At 47.2% G+C, this 26,440-nt stretch overlaps 1 protein-coding gene across 1 annotated transcript in view; it reads left to right on the forward strand.

Moving 5' to 3' along the window:
• Positions 1–26,440, forward strand: part of LOC137419780 (NACHT, LRR and PYD domains-containing protein 12-like) — a 294,580-nt gene that overhangs the window by 167,302 nt on the left and 100,838 nt on the right. Inside the window, exon 13 of the mRNA XM_078770462.1 lies at positions 23,536–23,616. Coding sequence (XP_078626588.1) covers positions 23,536–23,616 — 81 coding nt within the window. The remainder of the gene's footprint in view (positions 1–23,535; positions 23,617–26,440) is intronic.

The following is a 26,440-nucleotide window of genomic DNA, read 5'->3' on the forward strand; positions in this document are numbered from 1 at the left end:
TTTGAGAGCGTATTCATTTATTTCACGTTGGCAAACTATGTTGGCGTTAAACTATGTTTTAAAACTAATTAAAACTACTTTGCGATTCATCGTAACTGCGATTCGTAACTGCCGTTCGCTTTGGCTTTGCGAATGGACCAAACCATTTCATGTAAATAGAGGGGGGGGTTCTGTGGTCGTTGCGAATGGACCAAACCATTTCATGTAAATAGAGGGGGGGGATTGTCACCGTACTCGCAAGCCGTTCGCCGTTCGCTTTGGCGTTGCGAATGGACCAAACCATTTCATGGACCAAACCATTTCATGTAAATAGAGGGGGGGGGGTTGTCACCGTACTCGCACCCACGTACCCACGTACCCACGTACGGGCATTGCACCCATGTACGGGCATGCCCTAGTAATTTAAATAAACATAAATGCAAATTTTGCATGTGGAAAAAGTAATACACCCCATGAAATGTTTTTTAAATATTTTTAACATTTGTGGACATATCAATATTTGATCTTCATTTAAACAATATCTATAGATAAAGGTGATCTAATTGAACAAAAAACAATGAAAAATGGACTTTGCAATAATTTATTCAACAAAAAATTAACAGAGATGCCATTTCCTTCTGTGGAAAAAGTAAGTACACCCTTGGCTCTAATAGGTGGTATTGCCAACTTTGGCAGAAACAACCTCAAGTAGGCGTTTCTTATAACTGTCTGCCAGTCTCTGACATCGACTGGGAGAAATTTTATCCAATCCTCCATGCAGAATTCTTTCAGCTGTGCGATGTTTGAAGCGTTTGTTGCATGCACAGCTTGTTTCCAATCCCTCCACAATATTTCGATGGGATTTAGATCCAGGCTTTGACTTGGCCATTTCAGAACCCTCCATTTCTTTCTTTTCAGCCATTCCTTGGTGGATTTACTGGTATGTTTAGGGTCATTGTCATGTTGCAAGGTCCACCTTTGGTTGAGCTTCAACTTTCCGACAGATGGCCTCACATTATCCTCAAGCACCCTCTGGTACAATGAGGAATTCATAGTGGATTATATGATGGTGAGCTGCCCAAGCCCTGATGCAGCAAAGCTGCCCCAAAACCATAATATTTCCACCACCATGCTTTACAGTTGGTATGAGGTTCTTGTGGTCAAATGCTGTCTTTGGTTTTCGCCCAACATATCTTCTGGTACTGTGGCCAAATAGCTCTACCTTTGACTCATCTGTCCAGAGTACCTTGTTCCAGAAGTGCTGGTCTTTGCCTCGATGTTCATTGGCAAACTTTACTCTTGCTCTGGTGTTCTTTCTGGACAGCAAAGGTGTCCACCTGGCAACCTCCCATGTAGATCAAATTTGTGCAGCCTTTTTCTAATGGTAGACTCGTGCACTTTGACATCATCAGTGGCAAGAGCTACCTGTAGATCCCCTGATGACATTCTGGGGTTCTTAGAGACTTCTTTCAGCATCTTGCGGTCTGCTCTCGGGCTGAACTTGCTGGGGCGGCCAGGCCTGATCAAGTTGGCAGTTGTTTGGGAACTTCGCCACTTGTAGAAGATCTTCCGGACAGTCGAATGATTGATTTCAAATTGTTTGGAGATCTTTTTAAATCCCTTTCCAGACTCGTAGGCATCTATAACCTTCTTTCTGAAGGCCTCAGAGTGCTCTTTTGATCCAGGCATGGTGACGCCGCACACTTCAACAACAAACAGCAAACCAAACTAAATGTCTGAGGTTTAAATAAGACATGTTCCTCCAAGATCGTATCTAATGATGTTCTAATCATTTGCACCTGAGCTGGTGCACCTGATTCTAACTTTAGGTATTTGAAGTAGTGATAAATGTAGGGGTGCACTTACTTTTTCCACATGCGAAATTTGCATTTATTTTATTTAAATGATACAATTGACTACAAAATGTAAATGTTTCATGATATTTGTTATTTTATATCACCTTTATCTATCAATATTGTTGAAATGAAGATCAAATAGCTGTATGTTGAAATATGTTGAAAAAGTCAAAATTTTACGTGGGGTGTACCTACTTTTTCACGTGACTGTATGAACAAAAGGTGGGAGCGGAGAGGAAGCCGTTGCCAGAGGTACTCCTGGGGGTGGGGTGGAGAGAGGGCAGTGCAAGGAGAGTGAGGAAGAGAGTTTTTGATAAAGATAGCAACCCCACCACCAGCACGAGGCTCAGGTCAATCACACCGGAGGAGGGAGTAACCAAGAAGAGATATTGTTACGGTTCTCCGCCGCCCTTCTTCCCCTTACGAAGGGGGGATTAATCCCCTTGTTCTTTCTGGGCTTGGCGGAACCGAGACTTGAAACGCCCCTTCCGGGCAAACGCAAAGTTGGGTTTCGGGACCAAGTTTCGCTCGTACCTAAATCCCTATGCCGCCATGGAAGCGAGGAAGCAAGCCTCGCACGAGCCACGTGTGGTTTGGGTACACCGAGCAGATTGAGTACCACGTGGTCCATGCAGTTTAGGTAGTGGAACCCGATTCGAGCGGTTCTATTCATACCACGCTTAGCCAATGAGGAAATCACAGGAACGATCGAATGGAAAAAGGAAGAACACAGGTTTAATTATTCCCACACGTATGTACAGTGATCGGGACGCAGAGACACAGAGCAGCACTTAGTCAGTCTTATCTTATCCTCCGGACTCGGGCCCGTCACACTCACACAGGGAATTGCAGATGGATTGATGTCCCAGCCAGACGCTTCGACGTGGTCGTCCAGGAATGGCCCCGTCCGGCTCTCCACGGTCCCAGCACATCCCGCGAAGATGGCAGCAGGCTGTGGAAGGAACCTCGTAGCGCGTCTCCTGAACAAACACAGCTGATGAGGTATAATGGCAAATGCGCGTCTCTCAGCGCGGCTGGCGATTACACAGCCGTTATCACTAGCGCGACTTAATGCACTGTATGCGGATCGGCCTCCAATTCATTTGAGCGTCACTTTATAAAAGCGCATATATTCCGATTCATGCGTGTCTTTCTTCACCCGCGTATCTCTCACAGTTCTTTGACGCTCTCAACTCCTGCTTGTCAACGATTCCTCTGGGTTGGTCAGTGCACGCGAGTTCTCCCTGGGCAGCAGTCCTCTCGGGGGCAAGTGCTCTGCACTAGTCCTCTTGGCGGCTTTGCGCGATGGGTTATATAGATATGCCCCCAAACCTGCTCGAACCCTCTCGAACCTTCTTACCACGCCCTGTGATGCAGTGCTGCCGCCACCACCTCTGAGCCCTGATTGGCGGCTCGTGCTTACCGTCAGCGCCTCTGCCGCCCCTCATTCGGCTCCATCCCGACCCTCCTAGGCCTGCCTCGTGTTAACTCGCCCAAAATGAACCAAAGTCAGCGCAAAGGGGCATGAGGCTAGGGAGGCTGGAAAGTCGGTAGAAGTAGGACCTATTCTCCTGACTCTACTCAACGCAGAACTAACATAGGAAAAGGACTAAGCTCACAAATACTAAGAAATAACTACACTATCGCGAGGCTTCATGTTGCTTGTGTGACTAACTATGAGGCGGAAATTTTAACCTTTATTATACTGACTGTACAAAACTCAAAACCGCAACACTACCCCTCTCCCTCGTCAGACTCGTCCCCGAGTCGAACCTACAAAAATTGGAACGACCGGTTTTGAGAAAGATCTGGGACTAACTTTTACGTTTACAGGTGACATCTAGATGTGGTTCCCCCTAACGTTTACTCTAACCCGTGTGTGCGACAGTTTTAAAACACTAAGTATGTCCCACCTACTGCGTTGAGTAGCTAACTAACACAATCACGCCCACAATTAACCGAATCCGGAATTGTTTTCAAACTAAGCATAGAGCCGGTGGGCAGCATTTTTATATACAAGCACAAAACTTAACCTTATTTACAGTTCTATGACCCAGGACCTGGCCTTTTTGAAAGAGAAGACTGGAGGGGAGAGAAAGCACAGCAAAGTAAACAAACACATTCATAAATCACATTTCTGCTGCTTGCTTCTTGCATCTTGCTGCTTGCATCTTCTGTGTGCACATATCGAACCGGCAAGCCCCCGGACCGGCATCCAGGCCATTCCTGCTCTTCGGGGCTAAATAAACTTACAATTCTTCTCGTCCCTAGCACACAATAATAAAATAAATGCACAACAAGTGTGTTCGTTTTATTTATTTGCCAAGCAGGGCCAACTTTAGGTGGTCCGACTGCGTGACATTTATGCCACTCAAAAAAAGTGGTCCGAAGATGCAAGGTGAATTTGCAGCAAAGTGCTACACAGCAGAAGTGTAAGGCCACAAAACTTGTGGTCCATATGTGTAATGTGTGCAGCAATGTTATGACAAATGAAAAGGATACGGCAGCAAAGTGCCGCGCAGTTCGGCTGCACAGATTGTAGCAAGGTGCAGCAGGGATGCTGCACAGGTCGCTGGTGCTGCACAATTCCACCTCCAAAATGGTGCTTGGGTGGGGGAGAGACAAAGCACGACCAGCAAAGCGGAAAGGGCACAAAGGTACACAGAAAACAAGGTAATGCAGCGCAAGGGGCGCGGAAGAGCGAGCAGAGCAAGCTCGTCCCTAACCGTTCGTACTCCCCAACGTCAGCTTACAATACCCTAGCCCTTCCTGGTATTTACAAATTCAAAATCGTCTCTATGTCTTGTCTCCCATATCCCCCTCTAAACCAAATTAGTCTCCCAATCCTTCCCAGAAAGGAAGGAATGGAACAAACACAATGTCCCATTACGTCATGATGCATCTCACTTACTCAAATCGTTCACATAGTCCTGGTGTGGAGCTTCGTCCTCCTTGGTGAATGGATGTGATGGTGCGAAGGGAATTTCTCATCCTAACTACACTACTGACATTTACTTTTAAACTACCCGGGGTCGTACCCTGCCAATCGGCCATCTTTATACTATGTGGTTCTAAAAACCGAATCCCCATTGCCCACTCTGCGGTGCCCCTGAATTTGAGTCTCACTCCCCAATTTTTCTTACTGTGCCCCTGCACAATTTCGGGGCTGGGTCATGTGGCTCTACTAGCAGGTCCAACTACCTGCGCACCTCCGCCACTGAAGTCGTCACCCGAGCTTACCTGCTTCTGCGACTACCTAAACTGGGGGAGGCCCGTTCTGGCACTTTACCCCCCCCTGATGCCCTCCTTGGCATTGGGCAAACTGGGTCTTTCCCTTGGATCCTCGGGCCCCACTGAACAACTCACAACTACTCTAACTGGCTCCCAGAGCCTACCTGCGGCCTCACCTGGCCGACAAACTACCAGTGGCGGAGTGTCCCAATAACCATACTCACCAATTAAGCCACATGCCCAGCCATTTCACTGACTCATGCACCCTCCAAAGCACTACATTGCCACTACCTGCACCACAGGTGTCAATATCCAAACAATTTACCTGAGCCCTCTACCTGACTTTAAACTACCCAGCCCGAGTATTCGTGAATGGGTCCATCTCCCCCCATTCACTCCTTCGCACCATGCATTCCACACATTTTATTCCCACACCAAGCATTCCACACCATTTATTCACACACCAATTACTTCACACACCTTTTGTCTCGCAAACCTAATTCGCACACCACTTCTCTTGCACACCTATTGTGCTCACACACCTTTTTGCATACACAATTCCATTTGTCTCCATACACAATCCCTCAAACACACAGCATCATCTATCTAGCTGCTTTTCCCCTAATACTCTCGTGCTTCCCCGTCATCCCATTAAAGTAAGCACTCTCTTCATCATTAACATCCATCTAATCTCTCTACGTCCCCTCTACAGTACAAATGTCACTACTTAAATCTCATGTCATCTATTGTCATCTAATTTCCTAACAATTATCCTAGCCCTCCCTCGGCTAGCTTCGGTGCCCCATGGAGGTAACCATCGCTGGCCCCCCATGTGCCTATCACTGCCATCCCCCTAATCTAGTGCTCATGGGCCCGGAGTGAGGAATGGTTAAACCACCATTCCTCCATGCAGGGTACACTATTGCCATTCGTCCACTCCACTGGAGCCTCTTCGTGCGGAAATACATCGTCATGGCTCGACCTCGAAAGGCCGAGCGATCCGTGTGGGTGGTTGGTCTACTGTAGGTTGGGTCCATCCGGCATTTTCGATCCAGGGGAGGAGGCATGGATGGGCCGAGGTGCAGTGGCCCATCTCTGCGCGGGACCTCGCGGTCCCACGCACGATGGCCCCACCGCCCATGGTCGGAGCACCGCACCTGCCAGGGGGCACGGCTCCGAACTCTCCTACCTCCCCTTGAACCTTGCCGATTGCCTTTACCGCCACGGCGCAGCACCAACCATACAGGGTGGGGGCCGGCACAAATCGTGCACGTCGGTCCTTGCGAAATGGCCGTGGCATCGATCCCCGCCGGTCCCCGCCGCACACAACTCACCGAGGGCTCACGTCAGCTATCCGTCGCGCTAAACGCTACCCCGGTCTGTGTCGATGCTTGAGCCGCATTCTCACCACACCTCGCGACCCACTCCGCACTCGCACACCGCGGCGCCCCCATACACTCCATACATTCTGTTACAGCACACTCTTCCACACACTGTCCGGTGTGCATTTTTTCTCACGCTCTGTTATAGCACACTCTGGTGCACACCACCCAGGTGCACTCATACCCCTCACACACTTCATTATACACTTTTCCTCCACACAATCCTTTCCCACACACTTTTCTGTTACACACTCCGTAACACAATCGGCCATCGCACACCCTCACGCGCACCCTGGCACACACTCTTCCGTTACGTACTCTGTAATGCCCACGGGTGTGCACTCTCCTGGTACACACCCAATAACACGCTCTGGTGTGCACTCCTGCATACTCCCTGTAACACACTCTCCTGTTACGCACTCTTCCCGCACACAGTCCGGTGTGCATTCTCCCTCACACTCTGTAACACACTTTTCTCGCACACAGTCCGTCATACACTCACGCTCCGGTGCACACCTTTCTCTCACATGCACGCCATACGCTCTCGTACACCGCACAACGGACCTTCCATGACCGCCCGGGTTTCGTCTCGATCCCAAGCGCGCCAAAACCCTTTTCCCGCCAAACACATTCGCGCCATTATAACTCACCTTGGGGACCTTTTCCTCCGGCAGCAGCACCTGCAAACTTCTCATTGAGTTAGCAAGTCTGACATCACGATGCGAACACGAACTTTGCACACATTCCATCACTTCCTCCCGTGATTTACTTTCTATCTCTGCCATCTCTTCGGCCCCAATCATTTCTTTTATTTCAATTGTTTCTTTTTCTACCTCGACGACCGCCGGCGCGCATGAATTTTCCCTGTCCAATTCGGTGGCCGTCGGCTCTTTTGCACCCCGTGTCGCGATTTCTATACTCCCGGTCAACTTAGCTACCCTTTGCTCGAGCTCGCTCTCCTCGCGTTCCTCACACCGCGTTACGTCGTCGTGTCCCAATGCGACCTTCCCGCTCAATCTGCGCCCAATGTCCTCCCCCAATTTTTCCATTTCTCGGGTGGATTTGTCCCCCATTTCTCTTAATATCTCTCCTCGGGTGTCCATTCTTTCATTCATTTTTTTAATGTCGTTCTTTTGGGCGTCCATTTTCGCATTCAGTTCGCCCTTCATTTCTTTCATTTGACCACCCATTTTTTCCATGTCCCGGGTGGATTTGTTACCTTGGGTGTCCATCATTTCTTTCATTTCCACCATGAATTGCACCATGAAGAATTGCATGTACCCTGGCACCGCGGGCTCGGCTCTCGCCGCCACTTGCGAGGTGCCGCCATTTTCTACCCCTGCTGCCGGCCCCTCATCAATGTCCTCCTCTTCTACCAACTATTCCCGTGGGTATGAGGTCATCAATTTCTCCTCCTCATCTACCTCATCTTCTACCCCCACCGGCATTCAACCGTCTTGACTAGCCATGGTACGAATTTAAAATTTGATCTTAATAACTAAATTTCGGTCGCTTGTAATTTCAAGTGCGTGAAGCGCACTCCAGGTCCAAACCCACTCCCCAACACCAAATGTTACGGCCAATATGTAAATTTGGTGTCCAAAATTTTGTCCAAAAATGTTGTCCCGGGTTCAAAATCCCACTCCTGACACCAAATGTTATGGTTCTCCACCACCCTTCTTCCCCTTACCAAGGGGGGATTAATCCCCTTGTTCTTTCTGGGCTTGGCGGAACCGAGACATGAAACGCCCCTTCCGGGCAAATGCAAAGTAGGGTTTCGGGACCAAGGCTCGCTCGTACCTAAATCCCTGCGCCGCCACAGAAGCGAGGAAGCAAGCCTCGCATGAGCCATGTGTGGTTTGGGTACGCCGAGCAGATTGAGTACCACGTGGTCCGTGCAGTTTAGGTAGTGGAACCGGATTTCAGCGGTTCTATTCGTACCACGCTTAGCCAATGAGGAAATCACAGGAACAATCGAATGGAAAAAGGAAGAACACAGGTTTAATTATTCCCACACGTATGTACAGTGATCGGGACGCAGAGACACAGAGCAGCACTTAGTCAGTCTTATCATATCCCCCTGACTCGGGCCTGTCACACTCACACAGGGAATTGCAGATGGATTGATGTCCCAGCCAGACGCGTCGACGTGGTCGTCCAGGAACGGCCCCGTCCGGCTCTCCACGGTCCCAGCACGTCCCGAGAAGATGGCAGCAGGCGGTGGAAGGAACCTCGTAGTGTGAATCCTGAACAAAGGCAGCCGATGAGGTATAATGGCAAATGTGCGTCTTTCAGCGCGGCTGGCGATTACACAGCCGTTATCACTCGCGCAACTTAATGCACTGTATGCGGATCGGCCTCCAACTCAACCGAGCCTCTCTTTATAAAAGCGCGTATTTCGGTTCATGCGCGTCTTTCTTCACCCGCGTATCTCTCACAGTTCTTTGACACTCTCAACTCCTGCTTGTCAACGATTCCTCCGGGTTGGTCAGTGCGCGCGAGTTCTCCCTGGGCAGCAGTCCTCTCGGGGGAAAGTCCTCTGCGCTAGTCCTCTTGGGGGCTTTGCGCGATGGGTTATGTAGATACACCTCCGAACCTGCTCGAACCCTCTCGAACCTTCTTACCATGCCCTGTGACGCAGTGCTGCCGCCACCACCTCGGAGCCCTGATTGGCGGCTCGAGCTTACCGTCAGCACCTCTGCCACCCCTCATTCGGCTCCGCCCCGACCCTCCTAGTCATGCCTCATGTTAACTCGCCCAAAATGAACCAAAGTCAGCGCAAATGGGGCATGAGGCTAGGGAGGCTGGAAAGTCGGTAGAAGTAGGACCTATTCTCCTGACTCTACTCAATGCAGAACTAACACAGGAAAAGGACTAAGCTCACAAATACTAAGAAATAACTACACTATCGCGAGGATACATGTTGCTTGTGTGACTAGCTATGAGGGGGAAATTTTAACCTTTATTATACTGACTGTACAAAACTCAAAACAGCAACAATATTAAGGTATCAGAGATATCTTGAAGGAGGAAAGTTTCTGTTAAGCAGATCAAGTCTGGATTGTCAGAAGCAACCTGAATGGAGAGATCAATCCAATCAGGTTTGAGCGAAGGCCCCGGATGTTTGAGGTCCATATCGTTAATGAGGATAGAGGGGAGCATCGGGTGCACGAGAGGAGAGGGGTAGGGTCAGATGAAGGATGAGAGGGGAGGTCGGGAGAACAGTTGATAGTGTGTCAGAGATTACAGAAGTGTTTCAAGAAAGGGAAGGATGAGGACGGCGAAAGGTTTGATGGTGATGAGATGAGGCACAGTGAGGGGTTCTTTGAGGGGGGAGCAGAGGAAAGTAGAAGGTTGGGGGAGGTGGAGGTATGAGATAGAAGCGAGATAAAGTGGGGAGGAGGCAGCTGCGAGAAGGATGTGTGAGGGGGGAGGATTGGAGAGGGATGGTATGGGGGGAGATTTGAAGGGGAGGGGTTAGGGGAGAGCTTAGGAGGGGAGGGGCAAAGGGGGAGTTTAGGAGGGGAGTGGCAAGGGGGGAGATTTGGAGGGGAGGGGCAAGGGGGTGTTTAGAAAGTGGATGATTCATGTAAGATGAACATTTATAACAAATTGGGTTTATTGTAATTTTCAAGTTAGCGATCCGTTTAAGAACAATGGAGGAGGGGTGGAATGAATGTGAATTTAGAGCATGTAGTGATTTAGAATTACAAGAAATTGATTTTTTTTTTGAAGTGGAATGAGTTGGAGAGGAAATTGAAAAGAGCCTTTTAAATAGGAAGAAAAACAGCGTGTTGTAATATTCCACTGAATAAAACACTGCAGGGGAAAGTTTAAACATACTTAAACAGAACCGTAAAGAACAATCTAATATTTACAAAAATACCAACGGGGAGAGGCGGCCTCGAGGGACAACCACGAGTCACGTGAACAGGGCAAAAGATGTCAGCAAAAAGAACAGGGCAAAACAGTTCTGGGGAATGGCGTGAAAATTGGGATGAAATGGGGGTGAAACACGTAGTCGAAGAACGAACTAACGAAAATAACAAAGAAGGAAATGTTTATTTATTTATTTATTTTAGTTAAGAATTTAAACAATTTAAACAATTTCAACAAATTGAAGATTGGAGGTCAAGTTCTTTCGAAGCTGTACATGCGCTCACGCTTTCGAAGTTAAGTAATTTTTTCACAATTGTGTTTTTGTCGTAACTGTATCTATCTTTCGGTGTGTATACTTGTAGTGTGTCTTTAGTGAGATTCTCGGTGTTAATTTTTCATACCTGCTTACAAAATCGTCGGTTAATTCGTGTCGCGTATTCTGAGGCCTAGTAGGCTTCCGTGTCCAAACTTGAGGCTTTGTTTTTCTCTCAGCGGTTCGTCGATTGCGCTGCAATTACTTTCGTTCCCTGTTTTTTGTCCCAGTCTTTCACCCCATACTTCCTTGTTTAAAATCTCAACTCAGAAAAAAAAAAAAAATCCTTCTCTGCTCTTATTCATTTATTCGTTGTTCTTATTTGTTCGTTCGTTCTCCTACCACGTTGTTCATGATCACGTGATCACGTTGTTAAAAATGTTTAAACTCTCCCCTGAAGAACTGTATTCTGTCGTATATTATAACACCTTTTTCTTCTTCTTCTATAAGAGGATGCTTTTGACTTGCTCACCAAATCTATTCATTCCAAAAAAAAAATCCATCTCTTGCAGTTCCTCTTTTCTACATTCCCGAAACTCTCCTGCACTCCACCCCTCCTTCAACGTCCTCAAACGTATTTTTGACTCGAAGGTCTCAAGAAACTCATTTTGCAATAAATGTTCGTTTCCCATTAATCGTACACTTTTCAAAATCCAATCTCACCCCTCCCCTCCAAATCTTCCCCATCACCCCTTCCCTCCAAATCTTCCCCATCACCCCTTCCCTCCAAAACTTCCCCATCACCCCTCCCCTCCAAAACTTCCCCATCACCCCTCCCCTCCAAATCTACCCCCTTGCCCCTCCCCTCCAAATCTTCCCCATCACCCATCTCTTTCAAATATTCCCCCTTGCCCCTCCCCTCCAAATCTTCCCCATCACCCATCCCTTTCAAATCTTCCCCCTTGCCCCTCCCCTCCAAATCGTCCCCATCACCCCTCCCCTCCAAAACTTCCCCATCACCCCTCCCCTCCAAATCTACCCCCTTGCCCCTCCCCTCCAAATCTCTCCCCATCACCCATCTCTTTCAAATCTTCCCTCCTGCCCCTCCCCTCCAAATCTCCCCCCTTGCCCTTTCCCTCCTAAACTCCCCCCACACCCCTCCCTTCCGAGACTCTCCCTCGCTCCTCCCCTCCGAGACTCCCCTCTCACCCCTCCTCCTCAAAGCGTCCTCCCCGCTTCTGCCCCCTTCCAACTTTCACCTTAATCTCCCCCAACCTTCTGCCTCGCTCTTCCCCCTCCTCAAATAATACCTCACTGTGCCTCACCCAATCACCATCAAACCTTTTGTCCGCCCCATTCTTCCCTTTCTCCAAGCTATTCTGAAATCTCTGACACACCTTCAACAGCTCTCCCTACCTCTTCCTCCTCTTCCACATCTTACCCTACCCCTCCCCCTCTGTTCTGTATCCGATGCTCCCCCTTCCTCTTCATTAACGGTATGGACCTCAAACATCCGGGGCCTTCGCTCAAACTTGACTGATCTCTCCATACAGGTTGCTTCTGACAAACAAGACGTGATCTGCTTAACAGAAACTTTCCTCCTTCATGATGTCTCTGATTCCTTGGTATCTCTCCCAGGTTACTCCCTCCTCCGGTATGATAGACCTGAGCCTCGTCCTGGAGGTGGGTAAGCTATCTTTATTTTAAAAACCTCTCTTCCTCACTCGCCCTGCACTGCCCTCTCTCCACCTCACCCCCAGGAATACCTTTGGCTACGGCTGCCCCTTCGCTCCCACCTTTTGTTCATATGTGTGTTGTACCGTCCACCAAACAGTGATTACTCCATCTACATCTCGCTGTCTGATAATATGGACCAACTTCCATCTACCCATCCCAACTCTCTCTTCCTCATATGTGGTGATTTCAATTGTCACCATGCCAGTTGGCTGGGTGTGGGTACCTCTCTCACCAGCCATGGCTCTTCAGCAAAGGAATTCTGCGACTCACTGGGACTGACACAATCTGTCAATTTCCTGACCCGGATCTCAGTCAACGGAGCATCTTCTCTTCTGGACTTGGTAATGACTAACTTCCCAGAAAATGTCTGCTGCTCTTCTTCTGCTCCAATCGGCTCATCTGATCATGTGCTTGTTAAAGTGGACATCTCTCTGACCATTCTCAGAGAGCCTCCTCAGTGTCGACGAGTCTGACATTTCACTCAGGCCAACTGGCACCATCTTCAAGCAGCCATCAATCATCTGGACTGGTCTCCCATCTCTACCGCCTCTGACATCAACTCATCCTGGGAATTCTTCCAAAGTAAGTTGCTCTCTCTCATGCACAGATTTATCCCATCTCGTCTTCAGTTGTCATACCCTTCCTCCCGTCCATGGTACACGGATTCTTCTTCTTCTTCTTCTTGTTCTTCTTGTTGGGAAGACAAAACCTCAAAGCTCCACCCATTCTGGGAACCATAGCTCCACCCATTGTGGGATAGGCTACATATAAACAAATATCCACCATTTTATTAACTCGCATAGCTTTGAGGCCTGTTTTGTAGGCCCGTGGTGTCTTCCTCGCTCACACAGTTTTATTTCAAATGAAATTTGATATATCATTTCATTTTTCACAGTCGCTAACATAGTTTTAGACTCGGTTGAAAAAAAACGGGAAGAAATTCTGATGAAAGTTGCCCTTTATAGAACGAAATGAATTCTCAAAGGCCTGCAACTTCAAGTCCATTGAGATTTTTTTTTTTTAAATTGCGGCATGGTCAGTCATACACCGCCCGAAATAACAGACGGGAAAATGCCGAGATATATTTTTTTTAAATCGCGGCATGGTCAGTCATACACCGCCTGAAATAACAGACGGGAAAATGCCGAGATATATTAAAAATTCGTCCATTTGATGACAATCGTCACGATGAAATATTTAATTTATACATCGTCACAATAATGTGGAGAGAGGAGTATAGCTTCGTTCACGTGTCGCCACATACGGGAAATTGCCGAGATATATTTTTTTTAAATCGCGGCATGGTCAGTCATACACCGCCTGAAATAACAGACGGGAAAATGCCGAGATATATTAAAAATTCGTCCATTTGATGACAATCGTCACGATTAAATATTTAATTTATACGTCGTCACAATAATGTGGAGAGAGGAGAATAGCTTCGCTCACGTGTCGCCACACACGGGAAATTGCCGAGATATATTTTTTTTAAATCGCGGCATGGTCAGTCATACACCGCCTGAAATAACAGACGGGAAAATGCCGAGATATATTAAAAATTCGTCGCCACACACGGGAAATTGCCGAGATATATTTTCGCTTTGCACAAAAATAACATCAAGTAATCGAATCAATAGGAATGTCCTGTGCCTATAACATCGACGTTATAGGCACAGCTGCATCTAGGCATTGTGTAACATCGACGCGGCTTTTGTTTTAATTAAAACTTTTTGTACTTGTTACAATATGTATTGTTATTCTGCTCATTTTGACACCAAAAATAAGTTTGTAACTGAATTATTGGTCATTTTATTGACATTTTTGTATTTTCGAGAAAATCAGATATTTCGCGATTGACCTCTTTCACAAAATAACCCACTGTGAGGTCCCAAATCAAAATATCAAGTGTCATCCAGGCTAATATTGCTCAGGAGGTGTCATGGTTCAATCCTAGCATGGGTGACAGCTTGTAACAAACAGTTACCCCTCATGTAATTTTTTGAGATTATATTCCTAGTCTATCAGGAAGAACGATATTGAAAATCGGGTCGCCACGTCAAAATCAAAGATGGCCGCCGCCATGTATGTCTGAACATTGTGAGATGAATATCTTGAAAAATAAGCGAAGTACCAAATTCTAATTTGGTGTGTGGGTGTATCTCGGCATAAGGAAGAAGGCTATTGAAAATTGGGTCGCCACGTCAAAATCCAAGATGGCCGCCACCATATATATGTCTGAACCTTGTGAGCGAAATATCTCTAAAAATAAGCGAAGTACAAACTTCTAATCTGGTATGTGGGTGTATCTAGGCATAAGGAAGAACGCTGTTTAAAATCTGGTCGCCACGTTAAAAGCCAAGATGGCCGCCGCCATGTATGTCTGAACCTTGTGAGATGAATATCTTGAAAAATAAGCGAAGTACCAACTTCTAATCTGGTGTGTGGGTGTATCTCGGCATAAGGAAGAACGCTGTTTAAAATCGGGTCGCCAGGTCAAAATCCAAGATGGCTGCCACCATATATATGTCTGAACATTGTGAGCGAAATATCTTGAAAAATAAGCGAAGTACCAACTTCTAATCTGGTGTGTGGGTGTATCTAGGCACAAGCAATAACGCTGTTTAAAATTGGGTCGCCACGTCAAAATCCAAGATGGCCGCCGCCATGTATGTCTGATGCCATGTATGTCTGAACCTTGTAACCTGCATATCTTGAAAAATAAGCGAAGTACCAACTTCTAATCTGGTGTGTGGGTGTATCTAGGCATAAGGAAGAACGCTATTGAAAATTGGGTTGCCACATCAAAATCCAAGATGGCCGCCGCCATGTATGTCTGAACCTTGTGAGATGAATATCTTGAAAAATAAGCGAAGTACCAACTTCTAATCTGGTGTGTGGGTGTATCTCGGCATAAGGACGAACGCTATTGAAAATTGGGTTGCCACGTCAAAATCCAAGATGGCCGCCGCCATGTATGTCTGAATCTTGTGAGAAGAATATCTTGAAAGATAAGCGAAGTACCAACTTCTAATCTGGTGTGTGGGTGTATCTAGGCACAAGGAAGAACGCTATTGAAAATTGGGTCGCCACGTCAAAATCCAAGATGGCCGCCTTGCGTCTTCCACTTTGTCAACTCGCATCATTTAACTGACGGGGGACCTGGGCGTAACGCTTGTAATATATGTTGTTATTACTTTTGTTATTAGAAGCAGCAGAGATTAAGATTTTTTCGGGGGCCATGGAATTTTATTTTGGGTACAAAAAATATTTCGCTGCAAAACATCCCCCAAAAACACAAATACATGAAAATGCATTAATACTGTTACGTTTATGGGGGGTAGGCAATGCAATACCTTAGTCCAGGTGGAATTGTATAGGTAGTGTGTTCCAACTGTCATGAAGAAGAAGACCGACCCCTATGTACCATAAGTAGGGATCCGATTGACCGGATGTCGTGTAAAAGTGTATCTTTGTCCCCATAATGAGGGGTGGGTTTATGTTAATTAGTTAGGGATTCATGGTAAATTCCCTGCATATAAATCGCCTTTGTACTTTTTCCCCTTGTTCCTTATGTTGAGAAATTGTTGAGAAAATTGAGAAAATTCACGCACAGACGGGGAAATTGCCGAGTTCGGCATGGTACTGTATATCATACACCACCCAAATAACACAGATGGGAAATTGCCGAGAGATATTTATTCATTCTTATTTCATAGGTTATGTGCACGTGCACTTTAAAGAAGTTTATTTGAATCTTTAATTTTAAGAATGTCATTTTGTATCATGTATGCTGTAACGAAAATAGACATTTTGTTTTTCGCCGGACAAACACCGCCCCTAAGACTTGTTACCCCAAGGACTTTTCCATTTGATGACAGTTGTCACGATGAAATGTTTCATTTAGACGTAGTCACAATAAAAAAGTCAACAACGTGGGGAGGGGGGGGGGGAGAGCCTCGTTATCCAAAGGCCGGTGCCGAACCTGCAGATGAGGTTGAGGTGTACATGTTGGAACAGATTGAATCTGGTCTGGTAATCGCTGTGGAAGAGGCCGCTGCTGTACATCGTGAACCCGTGCTGTCACGTGTTGCGCACGTTGTTTTGTCAGATTATTGGCGCGAGTTGCTCTCAATGTCAGAATATGCTCCATATGTGTCGTGTGCATTTGAGCTGACTTTAGCTCAAGGTTGTGTAATGTGGGGCATTAGGGTGGTTATTCCTGCTGCTTTATGCCGGCGCTGTCTCAATGAGGTGCATGAGGGTCATTTGTAACTGCCATTTCCAAAATGAATAAAAGAATGAAGGAACAGAACGAGACCACCAATGAACGTCATGATCCACTCCCCCTCTCCAGTGTGTGTAATCCTCTCCCCAGTATGTAATCCACTCCACTGTGTGTAATCCACTCCCCTGTGTGTGATCCACTCCCCTGTGTGTGATCCACTCTCCTGTGTGTGATCCACTCCCCTGTGTGTGACCCACTCCCTGGTGTGTGACCCACTCCCTGGTGTGTGATCCACTCCTCTGTGTGTGACCCACTCCCCTGTGTGTGACCCACTCCCCTGTGTGTGACCCACTCCTCTGTGTGTGTTCCCATCCCCTGTGTGTGATCCACTCCCCTGTGTGTGATCCACTCCCCTGTGTGTGATCCACTCCCCGGTGTGTGATCCACTCCCCTGTGTGTGATCCACTCCCCTGTGTGTGACCCACTCCCCTGTCTGTGACCCACTCCCCTGTCTGTGACCCACTCCCCTGTCTGTGACCCACTCCCCTGTATGTGACCCACTCCCCTGTGTGTGACCCACTCCCCTGTCTGTGACCCACTCCCCTGTCTGTGACCCACTCCCCTGTCTGTGACCCACTCCCCTGTCTGTGACCCACTCCCCTGTGTGTGACCCACTCCCCTGTGTGTGACCCACTCCCCTGTGTGTGATCCACCCCCCTGTGTGTGACCCACTCCCCTGTGTGTGACCCACTCCCCTGTGTGTGATCCACCCCCCTGTGTGTGATCCACTCCCCTGTGTGTGATCCACTCCCCTGTGTGTGATCCACTCCCCTGTGTGTGATCCACTCCCCAGTGTGTGATCCTCTTCCACTCCCCATTGTGTGGGCCTCTCCCCCTCTCCTGTGTGTGATCCACTCCCCATCTTCCCAGTGTGTAATCCTCTTCCCCTCTCGCCAGTGTGATCCTATCATCCTCTCCCCGGTGTGTGATCCTCTCCCCCTCTCGCCAGTGTGTGATCCTCTCATCCTCTCCCCAGTGTGTGATCCTCTCCCCTGTGTGTGATCCTCTCCCCTGTGTGTGATCCCCTCCCCGGTGCAGTGTGCGTGATGTGGGAGGGATGGGGACAGGGAAGAAGAGGATTTTGAGCTCTTGAAGTCACATTTTACATTAGGTGTAATTGCACATTTCAAACTGTTTCCCATGTGCACGCACATGCTTTTCACATGTTATCAGAAGTAAATATATTGTGTAGATTACTTCATTTGTGGATCTGATAAATTGCCAGTAACCATTTTGTAAAACTGTGCAGCATCTAAATCAAGATGTCCAAATGTCACACACGTCCATGCCGTGGGATTCACACGGGTGCCCCCACTGGTCTATGGGTAATATCCCATGTTGAATTTCAGTTTCCCCTACTGAGGACATATGATGTCATATATGTGGGTAATATCCCATGTTGAATTTCAGTTTCCGATACTGAGGATATACATCATATACACACACCTTATTTAATTGATGCGCAAGATTAGAGGTCACGTCTCTTCAAAGCTTCCATGCACGCACGCTTTCGAAGTTAAGTAATTTTTCACAATTGTGTTTTTGTCGAAACTGTATCTTTCTCTCAGTGTTTGTACCTATTGGGGTGTCTTTAATAGGATTCTCGGTGTTGGTTTTTCATACCTGTGTACAGAATCGTCGGTTATTTTGTGCCGCGTATTCTGAGGCCTTGTGTAGTCGGCTACCGTGTCCGACCTTGGCTTGAGGCTTTGTTTTTGTCTCAGCGGTTCTTTGATCGCGCTGCAATTACTTTCGGTCTCTGTTTTTCCCGGTCTTTTCGCCCCATACTTCCTTGTTTTAAAATCTCAACTCAAAAAAAAAACCAAAAAAAAATTTTTCCTTCTCTGTTCTTATCCATTTGTTCGTTCTTATTTGTTCGTTTGTTCTTCGACCACGTTGTTCATGATCACGTGATCACATTGTTAAAAAATGTTTAATCTGTCCCCTGAAGAACTTTATTCTGTCGTATTCTATAACACCTTTTTCTTCTTCTTCTATAAAAGGATGCTTTCGACTTGCTCACCAAATCTATTCATTCCAAAAAAAAATTCCATCTCTTACAGTGCCTCTTTTATACATTCCCTAAACTCTCCAGCACTCCACCCATCCTTCAGCATCCTCAAACGTATTTTTGACTCGAATGTCTCAAGAAACTCATTTTTCAATAAATGTTCATTTCCCATTAATCGTACACTTTTCAAAATCCAATCTCACCCCTCCCCTCCAAATCTTCCCCATCACCCCTTCCCTCCAAAACTTCCCCATCACCCCTCCCCTCCAAATCTACCCCCTTGCCCCTCCCCTCCAAATCTTCCCCATCACCCATCTCTTTCAAATATTCCCCCTTGCCCCTCCCCTCCAAATCTTCCCCATCACCCATCCCTTTCAAATCTCCCCCCTTGCCCCTTCCCTCCTAAACTCCCCCCACACCCCTCCCCTCCGAGACTCTCCCTCGCTCCTCCCCTCCTAGACTCCCCTCTCACCCTTCCTCCTCAAAGCATCCTCCCCGCTTCTTCCCCCTTCCAACTTTCACCTTCATCTCCCTCAACCTTCTGCCTCACTCTTCCCCCTCCTCAAATAACACCTCACTGCGCCTCACCCAATCACCATCAAACCTTTTGTCCGCCCCATTATTCCCTTTCTCCAAGCTATTCTGAAATCTCTGACACACCTTCAACAGCTCTCCCTACCTCTTCCTCCTCTTCCACATCTTACCCTACTGCTCCCCCCCCCCCCCCCCGCCCGTGTTCTGTATCCGATGCTCCCCCTTCCTCTTCTTTAACAGTATGGACCTCAAACATCCGGGGCCTTCGCTCAAACTTGACTGATCTCTCCATACAGGTTGCTTCTGACAAACCAGACATGATCTGCTTAACAGAAACTTTCCTCCTTCATGATGTCTCTGATTCCTTGGTATCTCTCCCAGGTTACTCCCTCCTCCGGTATGATAGACCTGAGCCTCGTCCTGGAGGTGGGGTTGCTATCTTCATAAAAAAACTCTCTTCCTCACTCGCCCTGCACTGCCCTCTCTCCACCTCACCCCCAGGAATACCTTTGGCTTCGGCTTCCCCTTCGCTCCCACCTTTTGTTCATATGTGTGTTGTACCATCCACCAAACAGTGATGACTCCATCTACATCTCGCTGTCTGATAATATGGACCAACTTCTATCTACCCATCCCAACTCTCTCTTCCTCATATGTGGTGATTTCAACTGTCACCATGCCAGTTGGCTGGGTGTGGTTACCTCTTACACCAGCCATGGCTCTTCAGCAAAGGACTTCTGTGACTCACTGGGACTGACACAATCTGTCAATTTCCTGACCCAGATCTCAGTCAACGGAGCACCTTCTCTGCTGGACTTGGTTATGACTGACTTCCCTGAAAATGTCTGCTGCTCTTCTTCTGCTCCAATCGGGTCTTCTGATCATGTGCTCGTTAAAGTGGACATCTCTCTGACCATTCTCAGAGAGCCTCCTCAGCATCGACGAGTCTGGCATTTCACTCAGGCCAACTGGCACGGTCTTCAAGCAGCCATCAATCATCTGGACTGGTCTCCCATCTCTACCGCCTCTGACATCAACTCATCCTGGGAATTCTTCCAAAGTAAATTGCTCTCTCTCATGCACAGATTTATCCCATCTCGTCTTCAGTTGTCATACCCTTCCTCCCGTCCATGGTACACGGAATCTTGTGGTGAGGCTATTGCCCAGAAACTACTTGCTTTCGTCTCCTGGAAAGCAAATCCAACGGAAGGAAATCTCATTTCCTTTCACAAAGCCCGAAACAAGTGTGTGTCCACCCTCAGGAGAGCCAGGAAACAATATCTCTCTGTTCTCAGGACCGAACTCTCTTGTCTGTCTCCCTCTTCCAAATCCTGGTGGCGTCTGGTCAAATCTGTTTCTGGTGTTTGTTCCCCCTCCATCCCCTCCCTCACCTCAAATGGCCACACGGCTGACTCCGCACGTGAAAAAGCTGAATGCCTCAACTCTGTGTTTGCCTCTAAATCTTGTGTCCCAAACCCATCCCTCTCTGTACCCACCGTACCCAGTCGTACCCAGCTGCTCCTGGACTCTGTGTCCTTTCCTCCTGACAAGGTGGAAAAGTTTCTGTCAACCCTCCACTCTGATTCTGCAACTGGACCTGACGGCATCAGCCCACGGGTCCTAAAATCCTGTTCTTCCGCTCTTTCACTCCCTCTCTCTGTTCTCTTCACCCTCTCTTTTGCTCAAGGTCATCTTCCATCTGCTTGGAAATCTGCCAACATCACCGCTTTGCACAAAAAAGGTGCAAAAACAGATCCTAGCAACTACAGACCAATCAGCCTTCTCCCAATTATCAGCAAAGTCATGGAATCCATCATTGCTTCAGATATGAAATCTTTCCTCTTCTCCAATGGCTTGATCTCTGATCATCAATTTGGTTTCAGACCTGGTCACTCTACTCTGGACCTGCTGCTTCTGCTTTCTCAACAATGGATGGAGCTCCTCAATGCCAAACAGGAAATTAGAGCAGTTTCCCTTGACATATCATGTGCCTTCGATATGGTCTGGCACCCCGCTCTGCTCACCAAACTCTCCTCTTTTGGTATCCATGGAAATCTCCACGCATGGCTGGTGGACTTCCTCTCTAGTCGTAGTCAAGGTGTCGCCCTGAATGGGTTTCTCTCATCTCCTCTTCCTGTTCAGGCTGGAGTTCCCCAAGGCAGTGTTCTGGGCCCTGTGCTTTTTCTGGTCTTCATCAATGATCGCTCTGACTCTCTTGAAAATCCTCTCTATCTCTTTGCTGATGACTCTACTCTCTGTCGCTCCATTCTTCATCCCTCAGATCGGCAGTCTGCAGCCTCCTCACTCTCTGCAGACCTGGACAAAATCACAGACTGGGCAAACAAGTGGAACATGTCTTTCAATCCTGACAAATCTCACACTTTACGATGTCTCTCCGAAAAGACCGACTGGACAACCCTCCCATCCACTTTCTGTATAATCCTCTCCAAGAAGTTCTGTCACTCAAGCTTTTGGGTCTCACTATCTGCCATGATCTTTCCTGGGAAAACTACATTTCAAATCTGGCCTCCAAAGCCAGTCGCCGACTGGGCATCCTCCGTCGTGCGAAGTCCTTCCTTGGCACACCTGAGCTCCTCACCACATACAAGGCTTTCATCCACAGCTCAATGGAATACTGCTCTCCCCTCTGGGCTGGTGCTCCTGCCTCACACCTAGCTCGTCTTCACGCTGTTGAAACCAAAGCATTCAGAATCATTGGAATCTCCCGCGATGAAGCTAATTCCAAGGGCCTCTCACTCACTCACCACAGGCAGGTTGGTGGTCTTTCCGTCTTCTACCGACTCCTCTCTGGCCTTGCCCCACCAGCTCTCTCTGGGCTCTGTCCCGCAAATATTCCTACAGGTCGCACAAGATCTGCCTGCAACCCTCTTATGGTTAAACTGCCAAAATAAAGACTCTCTGCTCACCTTCACTCCTTCATTCCTCTTTTCTCCCGCCTCCGGAACAAACTCCCTCACTCTCTTCAATCCCACTCCACCCTCCAGGTCTTTAAAACAGCTGTTCACCACCATCTCTTATCTTCGCCCATCCAAAACCTTGATCTTTTCTACCCCTGCTAATTCACCCCAGATCCACTTTTTTGAAATTCCAACTTCTGTCCTGGAAGTCCTTGGTGTCCTTGTGTTTTATACTTCTCCCTCCCCCCCCCCCCCCCCTTCCCACGCCTCCTCCCCCCAAGCCCTCTCCCTTCCACACATCTCCCTGCTCTCAAATACTGGAATATTGGAACAATGCTTTCTTTACTTGAGATTCCCTTTACGCTGTGTTTGTGTGCTTCCCCTTCTCTCCCCCTCATGTCTTCCGCTCCCTCTTTTTATATATTTTGTTTGTCTGGTTGATTTGTTTGTGAAGTAAATGTTAGCTCTTTCATGAGCCTCGATTCAGTATACAAAAAATATATATATATATCTGTGGGTAATATCCCATATTGACGTCTCATTGTACTACGTATGGGTGCCTATCATTCTGAAATGAATCATTATGACGTGAAGGACATTCATGGAAAATTTGGCACTTTTGTCCCCCCCCCCCCCCCCCCAACCCTGGTAATGGTATTTTAAGCCACCTGACTATGATAACATTAAGCCACCTTACTATGATGTGCCAGACACACCGACGACCCTTTTCTGGTTTCGCCACATGTATAATGAAACCATTTTTGCAAAAACTTTCGTTTTGGTTCATCCTTGGGACAGGTGCTCTGATTTTCTTTAAAAACCACAACATTCCTGCATGCGCATGGATTAGTCCCTTTACTAATGAGAGGTTGTTTTGTCATTGTCGAATAAACTATAGTGTGGATTTGCTAAACAATATCGATATGTATTAACATTATGAATTATACAATGTTTATTATGATTATTGTTGCAGTTGTACACATTAATCGTAGTTATTATTCCACTTAACCTGCACTTGTTTACTCTACTAATACTAACCTCACCCCCTGATTTTGGAATACTCCTGTCGAGTTAAACATCAGGGAAAACATTTTCTTAAATCGACTAATCACGTGACAATGCTTTCTTTACTTGAGATTCCCTTTACGCTGTGTTTATCACCACTCACAAGGTGATGGGTTTTGTCATTACCCTTTATCCTCTCACCTCTTTTCTTTACCTGTTTGTTGAAAAGTTTTATTTCTTTCTTTTTTGTACAAACTTCTGTTTCCAGGATCCAGGAGATGGTATCTCATGGAAAGGATGTTTGTAATGCAGTATTTTCCTGGTCACGTGACCTTCAACCTGTTCATTTTCAGATTATTTCATTATCTCTTAACCTGGAACAAAGAACCTTCTAATAAACTCGTTTATCCAGACCAATCTACTGATGGTTCTTGGCTTCACTCCTTGAGTTTTATCTCTTCACAGGTTAAAGAAATGCAACCTGAGTTCCAAGTCTGGACCTATCCTGAGGGAGCTAAAGAACATCATCAACTTGGAGGTTCTTGAGTGAGTCCTTAATTGTTATGGAGATTTTTGCTCTTCATCTCTCTCGCTGGACATGGATTTGTCTCGCTGGACATCTCTCTTGCTGGTCATGGATTTGTCTCGCTGGACATCTCTCTCGCTGGACATGGATTTGTCTCGCTGGACATGGATTTGTGAAATTTGATCACAGGGTTTATATATAAACTCTATTTTTAATACAATTACAGATTACATGGAAACAAAAACTGTGTTCAAACACTTCCTGTGTTCATATAATAATGTAATTGTTTATGGAGATGGACTGGATTATAATCTGATAATTATATAATTGTTTATGGAGAGTGTTACGGATTCGGCCCTCGTTATGGTTGTTGTTATCATTGTTGGTTCTAGATATTATGCTTATTGTGACTTAAGGGACAGGGGTGTTGTGGTTAAAAGATTTAAAAGCGCTCCTGGTAAAATGTGGCTGGAAATCCGGATCGTGACCGGAAGAGGTGGAGCGAGGAAGAAAGAGGCGGGAGGAGATCGAAAAGAGACGTGTTTGTTGAGGCTCCGGACCGAGCGTTCGACGTACAGTGCGAGTGAACTTTGCGTCCTTGACGAGAAGTTCGGGCGATAAGAAATATCGCCGGAGTGCGTGGAGCCTCTGTCGTCGGGTATTCTCATTGAGGTTCCAGAGGATCGGGGCCGCAAAGCCCGGGTTGGAGGGAAAGCCGTCTGCCATCTTCGCCACGCGAGCAACCTGCAGTGAACAGGTTTTTGTCGTGTCGGCTGGGCATTATTCCCCGGTGGTTTGCCGGGGACGGCTGTGCCAGAAAGGGGCACGTGAGAATTATACGGAGTCTCGCGGATTGAACCGCAACGTGTACGTCGGAGCGCGTCTTTGTGAGATTCCTTTCCACTGCTGTGTTGCTGGGTGCGGAACAACGTGACCTCGGGGTCGTCTCGCTCGCCTACGCCTCAATTGACCATCGGGCCTTGACTCCCCGATCGTGGGAGCGCACAGAGACATTGGGACTTCGCCGTGGAGGGGTGCAGAGACATTGGGGAGGTGACGTGAGTGTGGGGTTAAGGGACTTGACAAGGATATCATCGTAAGATTTGAAAGTAGGGGTGATTGCCCCCATTGTTGTATGGCTCTTTGTGTGTGATTTATAATATATTATTGTTTGTTTATAACCTGGTGTGGTTGCATTATATTGATTTGACTGTTTCATTTGCTGGTTCCATTGAGGGTCATTATTTGCTGGATTTCAACCAAGGATAACACATCTTTCTGCTGGGGACCCTCTCCGGGGTTCGGAGGTCCACCGAGACCAGAGGTAGGGGGGGACCCCGTAACAGAAATTGGGGGCTCATCCGGGATCTAAAAATTCCTAAATTTAGTCCGGGAAAGAATTCCCTAACATTCCCAGAATTCCCAAATTTGGAACTTTTTCCAACATTCCCAATTTTTTCCAAAAACAAACAACAACAAAAAAAAAAATTTGGTTTGTTTGTTAAAAATTTATTGTGTGAAGGTTAACAGGTGTTACCAGTAGTCACTATGGAGTTTGACGCAGAGAAGTTTACAGTGACCCCTAGTGAAGCACAGTTCAGAGCGTTAGTAAAATCGGACCTCTGGAAATCGGCCAAACATTTTAGCTTGGAGGTCCAAACTAATATGAAGAAGGCAGAGTTGCAGACAGTGGTGATACAATCTATGGTGGGATTAGAAGCATGGGAAGAGGTAGCCTGGGATTGGGTACCAGAAGAGCAAGAAAATGTGGAGCTCCGGAATCTGGAGATGCAATTACAGAGCCAGGAAAGGGAAAAAGCACAGGAACGAGAACTCCAGGAAACGTTAGAGGAGAAAAAAACAGAGGAAAGGAGAGTGGAAAGAGAACTCCAGGAAAGGTTAGAAGACAAAAAAGCAGAGGAAAGGAGAGCTGCAAGAGAACTCGAAGCAGAGGAGAGAAGAGCCGAAAGGGAGTTAAAGGACCGTGAATTGGCGCGTCAGCAGGAAATTAAAGTCAAGGAGCTGGAGTTAAGGAGAGAACGGGGTAGAGAGAGTATCGGTTGTTATCGGGAATGATTTGGCCGGTGGTCAAATTTATGGTAGCCAGATGGTTGTTCAAAAGCCCAGTAGGGAAAATAACACCACACCAGTTAGGGATGGCGACAAGTTTAGCAAGTTATTTGTAGGTGGACTGAACTTCAAAACAAAGGAAGATGTTTTGGAGTCTGCCTTCAGCAACTATGGACTGCTTTTGGAAGTGCTGCTGATAAAAGACAGGGAGACACGAAAGTCAAGAGGGTTTGGCTTTGTCACGTTTTAAAACTCAAAGGACGCCAGAGAGGCAGAAAAGGATCTGAATAGCAAGGAGTTGGAGGGTCGGACCATCACAGTAGGGAAGGCATTTCCTAGGGGTTGAGGGGGCTACAGAGGAGGACCACGGAGTAGTAGTGGTGGTGGCCGCAAGCGATATTATTATGGAGGCTTCCAGAGTTATGACCGCTCCCGAAGGAAGGATTATCAGAGCAGTGGCCGAGAAGGAGACCGCCAGTCAGGTGACTACTGTGACAAGTGGTCCCACCGTAATTATTAGGAGTCCGGAACAGTTGAAGCACTGAATGCTGCGGAGCCGCCGAGCCAAGATTCCTACGCGGACTAACCATGAACGCCACGCTCCTAAAGGCGTCCAGGTAGTGAACTTTCCTGCATGGACTAACCGTGAACTCCATGTTCCTAAAGGCGTCCATGTAGTGAACTTTCCTCCCCGGACTAACCGTGAACTCCACGTTCCTAAAGGCGTCCATTTAGTGAATACTTCCAGGCCTCACCACCCAACCACCATGGAAC

The sequence above is a fragment of the Myxine glutinosa genome, chromosome 1, assembly GCF_964187855.1.
Source record: "Myxine glutinosa chromosome 1, kmMyxGlut1.1, whole genome shotgun sequence".
NCBI classification, from domain to species: Eukaryota; Metazoa; Chordata; class Myxini; order Myxiniformes; family Myxinidae; genus Myxine; species Myxine glutinosa.